The 11,780-nt window shown below is 42.3% G+C and overlaps 1 protein-coding gene across 2 annotated transcripts in view; it reads left to right on the forward strand.

Moving 5' to 3' along the window:
* Positions 1 to 10,639, forward strand: part of aacs (acetoacetyl-CoA synthetase) — a 32,634-nt gene extending 21,995 nt beyond the window's left edge. The window contains exons 13-19 of one of the 2 annotated variants that reach the window (XR_015086895.1): positions 3,868 to 3,981; positions 4,381 to 4,506; positions 5,410 to 5,479; positions 7,645 to 7,703; positions 7,916 to 8,118; positions 8,961 to 9,193; positions 9,526 to 10,639. Coding sequence is in view for 1 of the 2 variants with exons in the window: in XM_086031407.1 (XP_085887533.1) it covers positions 3,868 to 3,981; positions 4,381 to 4,506; positions 5,410 to 5,479; positions 7,645 to 7,703; positions 7,916 to 8,118; positions 8,961 to 9,098 (710 nt within the window). In the remaining variant the exon portion in view is untranslated. Of the gene's footprint in view, positions 1 to 3,867; positions 3,982 to 4,380; positions 4,507 to 5,409; positions 5,480 to 7,644; positions 7,704 to 7,915; positions 8,119 to 8,960 lie in introns of both variants that reach the window. The other variant, XM_086031407.1, reaches the window with a different exon arrangement.
* Positions 10,640 to 11,780: the final 1,141 nt, after the last annotated feature.

Below are 11,780 nucleotides of genomic sequence, written 5' to 3' on the forward strand. Positions count from 1 at the left end.
TGGTAGGCATATCTATCATGAGTAGATCCACAAAAAAAGTCTCAATAATAAATAAATAAACTTTGAATTAAAGTGGCCATTTTTAGGTGGGTTTGCCCATACCTTTATTTTGCCCAAGTTTGCCGAGTGTTTGTCTTTTGGCAGAGTAGTGCCATTCTCGTGACATATCCACTCATGTACATGTTGATTTTTCAGCCATTACGACAGTGAGCCACGCCCTGTTTGCTTTTCCTCCTCGTTGTCACGGGCAACGGCAGGCTGCGATGCTATTGGCTGCCAGCCCACCTAACCCTGACCCCTGAGGCCATGACTGTGTGTGTGTGTGTGCGTGTCAGGATTTATCCCAGCATATGTGGCCGACCGGTGGTCGCCGTGACATCTGCGACAGGACCCCTTTGCCCATTTCACCCTGACAACGCACGCTCTCTGCTCAATTGTGTGTGCCTGAGAATGAGAAATCACTTCAGCAGGTGATGTGAGACCCCCGTGGCTTCTCATTGGGGGCTTTTAACACTTTGACTGCTGGTTCCCCCCATCCTGGTTTAAGGTGGTCCGATTCGCCTTATGCCACTCCCTCGCTCAGCTCTCATCTTGTTTTGGGTCATATTGTTTTTGAAAATTCAGCCCCCAAAGCCTCTTTAACATAAAATTAGGTAGACATGTCCGTCACGTTTAGACCCACAAAAACGTCTCAAGAAACCATGCCTGAAAAGGAACAGGAAATGTGCCATGTTGATGGAAGTGGCCAGTTCAGATCAAGGTCACGGCGGTGAACGTGACTGCTCGTCCATCCGTTTGTATTACTTGAAAATTCAGCCCCCAAAGCCTGTTTAACATTGAGTCTTGAAATTTGGTAGACATGTCTACCATGTGCAGACCCAGAAAGAAATTCTCAAGAAGCCACGCCTGAAAAGTAGACTTCCCACCAGGGCGCGTTGAGACAGATTGACAGACTGCCCACCCAATGAGATTCATGAAAAAGAGATATACTTTTACATTTTTTGTAAATTATTAAATTATTTTTGAATTTGTGCTTTTTATTTGATTGAATATTGAGAATGGCATAATTGTGGTTGTTTGTCTAAGGAAGACCTGAATTTCATATTATTCAGTTGATCATTTTATTTGGATGTAGGATGTGTCGGGATAGGAGGATTGTGCGCGAAGTGAGAGAAATATTCAGGCCCACCCTGATTTTTCCAGGCCCACCCATTAGCCACATTCTGGCTCCGCCCCTGCTGTCCACCCATCTATCTGATTTGGCTTGATATTTCGCATTTTGTGCACCTTTCATGATTGGCTCTGCGAAATAAGACGTTACAGCCGCACTCTTTCCTACATATACGTTTACCTTTGGCAAACCGTCCCAATTGTCGTTTGACAGCCTCTTACAGGTTTTGGCGCTACCTTTACCGCGTTCGATCAACGTTCATTGCTGCACGGAGAAGCCGTTTGTGCTTCTTGTGAGAGTCTGCTAATCTATACCAGCAGCCCTTTCCTTTGTGGTAAGATACTGCAAACAAATGACCGTAGTATCAAAAGTATCGTTATGTAAGGGTGAGAATCAATCTCGGTGGTGTCGGAGGCATCGACAGCTCAAGCAGCATCGACGCCGCTCCGGCGGGCGTATTTGCCGTCTCGTCAGTGTCACAGCTGCTCACTCGCTGCTCTTTTTGTTGTCTTTGTGGTTTTACTCGGAAACATCACTTCAACAGTGCTCAGGATATTTGGAGTTTCGAATTATGCTGCCAAAAGACTATTTCGGGAAACAAGCATGTCGATTGATTTTGATGGACTTTTTTTTTTTTTGCTCCCCCACGTATATTTCAGAGAGTGCAACACTGTTCACTCGCCTGTCTTCAAATGCTCAAGAGTACTTCTGTTTATACTCATAAACAGTACACAAATATATACAATAAATCAACAAAAATTTGAGATGGACGGGCTGCTCCATCCTGTAATTGGATCGTGATCGGTTATTGTTTTTTTGTTTTGTTTTGTTTTTTTAAACCTGTTGATCGTGATTGATTGCTTTTTTCGTAAAAATTTGCCATGGCATTTTGGCCATCTCCAGCAGTCTTTCAAAGAGAGACCCCTCTTTTGAGATTTTATCCAACTGGTACCAAATGTAGTCTACTAGACAAACGGGCACGGTTAAAAAAAAAAAGAAAAGAAAAAAAAAGTGATGTTTTTTTTTTTTTTTTACCCATTTCCAGCCTTTCTCATATTTTCATCTTCAGTAATTCAAATGAAGCCTCAGCCTCAGGTCATGACCGCCGACTGTGTCAGACGATGTGAAAAGTTCTTATGTGAGATAAGAAGCGTTGAGACAAAAATATATATCCGGTATTGAGATAAATGCGGTATACACATGAGGGGATCTGACATGTTCTGTACTTTCACCTGCACACGACACCAAAGAAAGCAACAGTGCCTAAAATACACTTTGTGTGTCCGCCCATACAAGTCAGCACAATAATGAAGTAATTGCGCATCTTCCCACTCGTCGGCTTGTGCGTTTAATCAGAAGTTTCCTCCGGACCCCCGCGGGAGCTCATTAAATTGCGCTATGAGAGCCCGATATAATAAAAGTGAGGCCCGGGGATTGATGAGAAGAAGAAGAAGAGATAGAAAGGAAGCCAGGAAGGGCAGAGAGCAGCAAACAAGATGGATGACGCCGGCTGCCGCAGACCAGGTAGACGTGGAACAACGGCAAGAAAGGAGATGAATGGGAGGCGTCAGGAACACCGCATTATTGGAAAGCACAAAGAGACAAATGGGGGGGGGGGGTTGCACCAAGCCATATTCACCCTGCAGCATGACATTTGGTGGGCATGTCTGTCATGCGTCTACCCGCAAAAAGGTCTCGAGAAGACATAGCTGAAAAGACACATTTTAGTTTGAAGTGGGCATTTTAGGGTCATTTGGGCTATTTCCAATGGGTCCTTCAAAGACAAACGTCGTCAGGAGTTTGAAAGACTGAGGCCTGGATCCCTGTTTTACACTCACCTGCCTACCGAATGTTGCTCTCATCAGTAGACCCACCAAAAAGTCTCAAGAAGCCATGTCAGAAAAGACACAGGAAGGCAGCCATTTGGAGTGACCATTTTGGGGGGCTTTGATCTTTTTTCCAAAATTCCGCCCCGAAGCCAGTTTCACTTGGTAACAGGAAATTTGATGGCCTTGCCGTGGCTGCCATTTTGGTTTTGCCAATTTACAGTTTCCAACAATCCATCAAAGAGAGTTTTTGAATTTTCAGCCTCTGAAGCCTCTTTCACCTCATGGCGCGAACTGTGGTAGGAATGTCGATCATGAGTAGACTCACAAAAAAAACATGAAACCTGAAAAGACAAAGTGAGTGAGTTTGCCACTTTCCTTTCGAGTTGTGATTTCTGGGTCATTTTGGACATTTTCCCCAGCATCCCTTCAAAAACGACCTTTGCCGAGAGATTTTGCCCGGTCGCTAGCAAATTTGAACCACGTATGGACGACACTCTGTTGTGAAGAAGTTCCCTTTTCATCATTGCAGATAGGCGGAAGAAAACCCAAAGCTCAACTTGCACAACCATAAGACTTGATTTGAACATTCAGCCCCTCAAGCCAGTTTCACTTAGCATCCTTGCATTTGGTAGGCATATCGATCCCGAGTAGACCCACGAAAAAAGTGGCCATTCCCCAAAACACACAGGAAGTGTGTACCATTTTGCTTTAAAGCTGCCAATTTAGGGTCTATTTGCCCACTTGCAGGGTTGTGTCAAAGCCAAACTCCCCCGAGAGATTTTGTGTGATCCAAATGTGACTCGTATATCCGAATTAACAAATGGTTGTAAAAAAACCAACCCTTTTTCTTTTCTCGTCCGTCCACAGGCGGCACAGACATCGTGTCCTGTTTCATGGGTCAGAACCCAACAGTTCCGGTGTATCGGGGCGAGATCCAGACAAGAAACCTGGGCATGGCCGTGGAAGCGTGGAATTTTGAGGGTAAGAAATGAGCGCGGTGGGTGAACAAGCATACAATTGCTGCCTGAAAAGTTAACCTTGGGCAAAGAGCTGTCACAACATCGCACGCTTGTTCTCCCGAGTGGACTTTTTAATCCAAGAGTAATTAGGCGGAACATTCCCAGGGTAAACTCGGTTGACAAAAAAAACGTAAGCCAATTTTTTAATAAGAGTTTTTTATCTAGCTGTAAAGCCCTTGCTGTGTCTCCCCTCGCCCCCCCCGCATTGATTAGTCCCTAAGTCCCATGCCGGCCACTGGATCATTTAAAACCACTTTTTTGTACGGAAAGAGCTCGCTAAGCCTCTTTAACACCATCCTGAGGGAGAAGAGACTGTTGGATGTACCACCAAGGGGTGTGTGTGTGTGTGTGTGTTGTTTAGGGAAGCCAGTTTGGGGAGAAAGTGGCGAGCTGGTGTGTTTGAAACCCATCCCGTGCCAGCCCACACATTTCTGGAACGACGACAACAGCAGCAAGTACCACAAAGCCTACTTCTCCACCTTCCCGGGTCAGTAGAAAGTTGGCCCGTGCGGGTCAGTGTCACACTGGCAAATTCCGCAACTCGTTTGGATTTTGCAAAAGCGGCTCCATGGGTATGAATGGCACGCAGTTAACTGGTTTGCTTAAGTGCCGTGAGAATTCATGGTCACCTGTAGGAAAATTGAAAAATGTTCAAATATTCGGCACAAATGGAAAACGTGACGTAAAAAATGTGAGCCGGTCTAGTGTTGCACTGAAGAATCAGGAGAAAGTGCTGAGTGCAAAAGGGACCGCCCCCTATCTAACAAACGCAAGCTAAATATTGATTTTGACCGGTATTCAGGAATATGAATGAAAGGCCCTTTCTCCTTTCATTTCTGCACTTAAAGGGAAGTCAAACCCAACTTTTTTTGTTTTTTCAAGAATTTGATCTATGCAGGCCCACTAGTTGAAACAAGGCAATATGATTCATATGAAAGATGAGTTAAGCAGCAAAATCCACCCCTTTTTAGCCATCTCGGCGGGGCGGCCATTTTGTCACTTCTGTCGACTGAAAATGACATCACAGTTGCTCAGGTCACGACCAATCAGGGCTGACCTGTTTTCCGAAGCTGAGCCGTGATTGGTCGTTACCTGACCCCTGAGTAGTTGTGATGTCATTTTCAGGCGACAGAAAATGGCAAAATGGCCGCCCCCCGAGATGGCTAAAAAGGGGTGGATTTTGCTGCTTAACTCATATCCCACAAACGTAATATCAATCAGAATGCCGTGTTTCAACTAGTGGGCCTGCCGGCAACATATTCTTGAGAAAAAATATGTTTGGGTTGACTTCCGCTTCAAGAAAATGGAGTCAGTCCTGACTGGCTCATTCGACTATCGGACTTGTCAGTTTACAAGAATGACAGTTTGTGTGGCGTGTCGGTGTTTGCAGGCGTCTGGGCCCACGGCGACTACTGCAAAATCAATCCCAAGACGGGAGGCATCGTCATGCTCGGCAGGAGGTCAGTAAAAGGCACCGGCTGCTCGCTTGCGTTCTTGGCGAACGCCCGCCACCCTCCTGGCAAGCCCTTCATTCTATTTTCAACGAGTATCCAGCGCCGCACATGGGCTCTCGTTATCTTTTCTTATTCAGTGCAATGTTGAAAACCAAAGTGTGTACGGTCGCTAACCTGTAAACATCCGTCGCAGGGAAGTGACGTTTTGGTTTTATCGCAGCCCGAAAACGCTGCTTACCGCAAGGTACAGAATTTAATCCAAAATACACACCACAAAAAGATGATGATTAAAGTTTAAGTGCTTCCTTCTTTTGCGTCTTCAGCTTTGGAAATGACGGTACAACAACAGCCCGAAAAATAAAAATAAATCAATAAATATTGAAAAATAATATAGATGTGCTAAAAAAAATCTTGTACAAATTACACAAAAACAAGAGAAAAACTATGAGAAAATGGACCAAAAACATCGGAAATGCTACAAAAAATATTTGGAAAAAAATATGGAAATAGACATTATATATTATATATTCATATTTCACATGAAATAGATGATGCACTCTAGGGCTGCTCAATTAAGGGATTTTGAACCATAACCGAATTTTCTGGATAAAATGATTTTAATAACGTTCAAATCGGGCGCGTTCAATTTTTTTTAGTTTTGGTGTATCTAAGCCACCGTAGTTTCCTCTGCATTTCCACTTTCTCCCACGAGCGCGCAGTGCAACGACAACAACAACAGCAACAACAACGACAGCATCCATGGCTACCGGCGATTCTGCTATTTGCTCAGGCAAGTGAGCGTTTAGTTAATAAATCGGACAAATATAGATCTGTAGTGTAGTGTGCGCCCCTGCATGTACAATACAACCCGTGAGCAAGTCGTCTGAAAGTCGTCCCTTTTTTTTCTCCTCTACAACGGACCTCTTGTCCAGCCGGACTAGCCATCCTTACTCGAGTTTGAGAGTGCATCGTATTATTGAGTGACAGTTTTGCACGAATCATTGATTTATGTTTAAGTAAGACCAGGGAGAAATGTGAAAGACTAGTCTCTAGCTGGTTGGCAAAATGACTTGCTGACAGACTGTTTGGTTTACAGACTTGACTGTCTACCTTCTCTCATGTTGATGATTTCGTTTCAGAAGGGATAGGCACTTTCTTCTTTCATTATTGGTTTAGTTAAGAACAGATCTGAAATCTATTGTGTAAGTAAAATGCTGTTAATCCCAATGGGTTGTTCTGTGTAGATTAAGTTAAATTGACCGGCATTTTGAGTTCAAAGAAAGAAAAAATAAGTTTAAATAAAAGACATTCAAAATACTTCATTTTTCATTTTACAAAGAAATCGTAATCGTAAAATCGGGTTTGAGAGAAAATAATCGGGATTTTCTTGCTAGGCAAAATCGAACAGCCCTAATGCACTCTATAGAAGTCTAAAAATGAATTAAAATCATGTCATGTCATGTCATCTTCCAAAGCGCTTATCCTGTATAGGGTCGCGGGGAGTTGCCGGAGCCTATCCCAGCCGTCAACGGGCGAAGGCAGACTACACCCCGAACTGGTCGCCAGCCAGTCGCAGGGAACACACAGACACCGTCACTGAGCGGGAATCGATCCCACGCTGCCCGCACACAACTCGGGCGTGTGTACCACTACACTATCAGTGGACTGAATTCAAATCAATAATAGAAAAATATTCAAAGAAATAATTTAAACGTATAGTAACATTCGGTAACAAAGAAAATAATGATAATAATGTAATAATGATAGCCACTAGCAAGGACAAAGTAATGCTCGCATAAAATCATGCTTGTATTATACTACATATTCCAAAAATAGACACAAATTGAAAATCATTTAAAATAGTTAAAGTAAAATGTTAGACAAAAAAAACAATTTGAAAATTATAAACGACAAAAACGTTGCAAAAAGAATACACAAATATCACCAAAAATACAAAAATACGAGATAGAAATAATAAAAAAAACAAAAAACATTTCCCAAAATACAAAAATAATGAACAAAAAAATGATTACCGGTAAATGTGGTCAAATAATGCAAACTTATCAGATGACAAGAAGCTTGCTATTACTTTCTTGACGGCTTGTCTCGACGGCGTTCTCGCCTTCTCATCCAAGCAACCTGATTGTCCTCTTTGTATATTTGTTTGGCAGCGACGGAACGTTGAACCCCAACGGCGTTCGCTTCGGCAGTTCAGAGATCTACAACATCGGTGAGCCCCGACGGAATCGACGTCCGAGCTGATTCATTTCCAAAAATAAGACTCAATCCAATGACAGGTTGTAGGTCACAATCATGACGGAAGAACGTTTTGAAAAGATTCATCTTGGTCTCATTTTTGGGGCATGTGAAGAGGGATGTGTAGACTTTTCCCAGCCACTCCAAAACAGACAAGTGACGCCGCGTCTTTTCTACGCACCGCAGTGGAGGCCTTCGAGGAGGTATCGGACAGCCTGTGCGTGCCTCAGTACAACGCCGACGGCGAGGAGAGGGTGGTCCTGTTCCTCAAGATGGCGCCCGGGAAGCCCTTCAGTGGCCAGCTGGTGGCCGACGTGAAGGCGGCCGTCCGGAAGGCGCTCTCCGCCCGACACGTGCCCGCCCTCCTGCTGCAGATCGCCGACATTCCTGTGAGTCCAAAACGAGTTTGGACATTCAAATATAGAGAACTAATTGAAACTTTACTGAGGTCATGATCAAATTCGAATGTATTGCTCGTAAAAATGGGGGACGACGACTTTGCTCATGAAAGTTGGCGTACACAATTTGAAATGACCAAAAAAACGTAGGAAATACGGGCAAATGTACAAGTTGACAGGTATGGCCACTGCCACCTACCGGAGAGGATGTGCAATTACACTTAATTTTATGCGCCCCTCTGGCTATTTGAGAAGTATCGCCTTAACGCGAAATTGAAATATTCTTTTCGAATATTTCTTCCATTTAGTGCAATTTTTCAATTGATTACATTTGAAGAAATGTTCAAAATTGCCAACAGAGGTGGCAACCAAAGTTATTCTCATTGATGAAAACTAATGACATAAACATAAACACATTTTCATTAAGGAAATAAAATAGAAAAAAATCGAGCTAACCATAATTCCAGCAGAAATGTCCTTCCTTTTCATCTTCGTCAGTTAATATCATACATGAACTTTCAGGGTTTATTTTAAATGTATTTATTTCGGTATTACTGTTGAGTTGTATGGAAGGAACAAGGTTGAACTTTTTTTTTTTTTTTTTCCTTTTTTTTTTAACTTCATCTCGCACCCGACAAATACTCCATATATATACGGAACTAAAACGAAGCATTGACCCAAAAATAAAAACAATCAAAGCTGCCCTAAAGAACTAATTACAATGAACTGAATTTAAAAAACAAAAGTCAAAATGAAAAATCCCAAACCATGATCACCTTTGGTGACAAGACAGCCATCCGGTAATTTGCCTTCTTCTCGTTGTTGTTGTTTAGTACACGCTGAGCGGTAAGAAGGTGGAGGTGGCGGTCAAGCAGATTGTGGCGGGCCGCGAGGTTTCCCAGCGAGGGGCTTTCTCCAACCCCGACTCTCTCGACCTCTACAAGAACATTCCGGAACTGCAAAACTTCTGAGCCACAAGGAAGTCGCAAAAGAGAACAAAAGACTATTCGGTTTAGCCGCCCGACAGACCGGAGAGCAGCGAACGACCGCCGCGCCAACAAAGGAGGTACTCGTAGCTTTGGCGTTAGCGTTAGCATTAGCATTAGCACTTGGGTTTGACATCAGCCGCCATTTGATCACCTGCTTTGAACTCCCATAACCGCGTAATGCAAAAAAAGTCACACTAAACATTGGATGATACAGCGCTATCAACTCGAATGCTCATTGTTGTGATCTGACGAGACCATAGTGTTACAAGTATTGGGACGATTTCTATTTTTTTCTATGAAATTCCAGGGGGGAAAAAAACCCCCAACCTCTCGTTCAACAGTGGATGTTTGGCTTTGAACTGTAATTCTTCTTTTTGCTCTTCATTGAATTCTTCTTTTTGCTCTTCAGAAATAGACTACATGGACAAAAGTATTGGAGCAGCTTCCACTCTTGTGGGAAATGCGTAATGCTTAACATTCTAATGGAAAGCTTTGGATTGGCTTTGAACTGTAATGCTTATTATCGCTGTCCCGTGAGATGAAGCGAGTGGACCGAAGAGTTGGAACAACTTTAACCTCTTGGTGGGGGATCAATCATATTGGATTACGATTTGGATGGTTAGCAACGATAGACGATACAGCAGTTAAATGTGAATTTTCATTCTTATTCTTGCTGTCCCGGGAGACAAAATGTGGACAAAAGCATTGGGACAACGTCAACTCTTCTAGGAAACGTTGGGTGGCAAAATTCACATTTAACATTCAAATGGTTTACAATCATGGGCTATTGGCTTTGAACTTTAATTCTTATTATTGCACTATTTGGACAAAAGTATTGGGACAGCTTCCACTCTTTCCACGAAGTGCAGAGGACAAAAAGTGACACTGAACATTGTAATGGTTAAAAAACAGCGAAAGGGTGAGTGCCTCGAATTACATGCTTCTTCATATTGCTGTGCAAATTTAAACTCAAATGGCCAATGCTTTTGTCAGTGTCGTCAAAAGAAGGCTTTAGACTTTTTTCTTGTCTTTTTTTAGATTAGGATTATAACAATATGATAAATGAAAGGCAGTGTGACTTTGGTCATTTGGTTCCATGAACCAGGCGGGTACCCAGCTCGCGTCAACAAAACTAACAACGTGTACATATTTGTGTCCAAAATACGGAAATATGAACTTTTTTTTTTTTTTTTGTCCATTCCATGCAGACGTGTCAGCCAACTCCAAACGTCAGTGTGTCTTTGGTATGACGCTTGGGACAAAATACATTTTCTAGAAATAAATATGGATTAGGAACGTTGTCTTTGTGCATGTTGTCAAAGTGACAAAATATTTCTAATGACCTCACGATACATCAACAATGTGAAAAAAAAAAAAGGGTGGGGGGAGTATGATTTAATTTAATGAAAGTGTGTTTATTTTAATGTATTTCATTGATATCATGTTTATGTAATTCATGGAAATTGTAATTTTGTTCATGCATTTAATACATTGTTGACATTTATTAAATTTATTATCCACAATTTAGTATTCATTTGATTTATTTTGTTTTAAATGAAGAAGATTAAATAATTAGTCTACTGATATGTAATAATTGTTACATTTATTCACAAGTTTATAGTACGTGGATTTCGATCAGTTGAATGATTTCAGTTGATTAAATTCATAATGTTCAACAATGATTATATTGCTCAATATATTGCATGTATATGTTACATGTTGTAATACATTTTAAATAGAGTATTGGATTTATTTCTAAACCTTTTCAGTCCAACACATTTCAGGAAAATGACATGTATTTAAATTGATGATAATTTTGTCAATATACTTGTGTCATGTTCCAAAGCGCATATCCTGTACAGGGTGGCGGGGAGGTGCTGGAGCCCATCCCAGCTGACATTGGGCCAAAGGCAGACTATACCCCCCCCCCTCCCCCCCCCCCCCCCCCCCCACCCGAACTGGTCGCCAGCCAGTCGCAGGGCATCTAAATTTTAAACTTTTCTAATATATTACTTTTAGTTGTAATTGGATGTATTTACATTTGATATCTTTCATTAGGTATCATACATTTAAATGTGCTCTTTAATGACAATTTTTTTTTTTTTTTTTTTTTTCTGGGACGTATGACTAATGCACGACAAGTATTTCCTTGGTGGAAGGTTGATAAGAACGTAAGTTGTGTATGAAAGGTCCTTGATAGCTATTTCTGTCCTGGTATTCTTCATCTTCCTGAATAGAGACATTTTGTGTGCGTGTGCGTGTGTGTGTGAGTGCGTGTGCGTGTGCGTGTGTGTGTGTGTGTGCACGCGCACACACGCGTGCCAGCCAGCCAGCCATTTTGATTGACATGTAGTTTGCCTTCAAACTGGCTCTGAGAAACTCCCAGTAACCTTTAGAAGCGCGGACGCTAACACCTGTCAATCAACAAGGGAAGAGCGACTTGTACAAAGTTGAATGTGTACTTGATGTTTGCATTTTGTTTAGGAAGGCAGCAAATTAAAGGAGCTCGTGTTCAAAGATGTCGCGATGGAACTGAGCGCTTTATGAGATTGAGGGGATGAGATTGTACAATAATGACTAATGACGCCTCGGTTGGATGTGTGAAATCAAGAGGCTCGTTTAGCGCCTTCATTACGCCGTAATCGGAAGACAAATTGACGATTC

Source organism: Filicampus tigris, chromosome 5 (genome assembly GCF_054856515.1).
Source record: "Filicampus tigris isolate MCC_2025a chromosome 5, RoL_Ftig_1.0, whole genome shotgun sequence".
NCBI lineage: Eukaryota > Metazoa > Chordata > Actinopteri > Syngnathiformes > Syngnathidae > Filicampus > Filicampus tigris.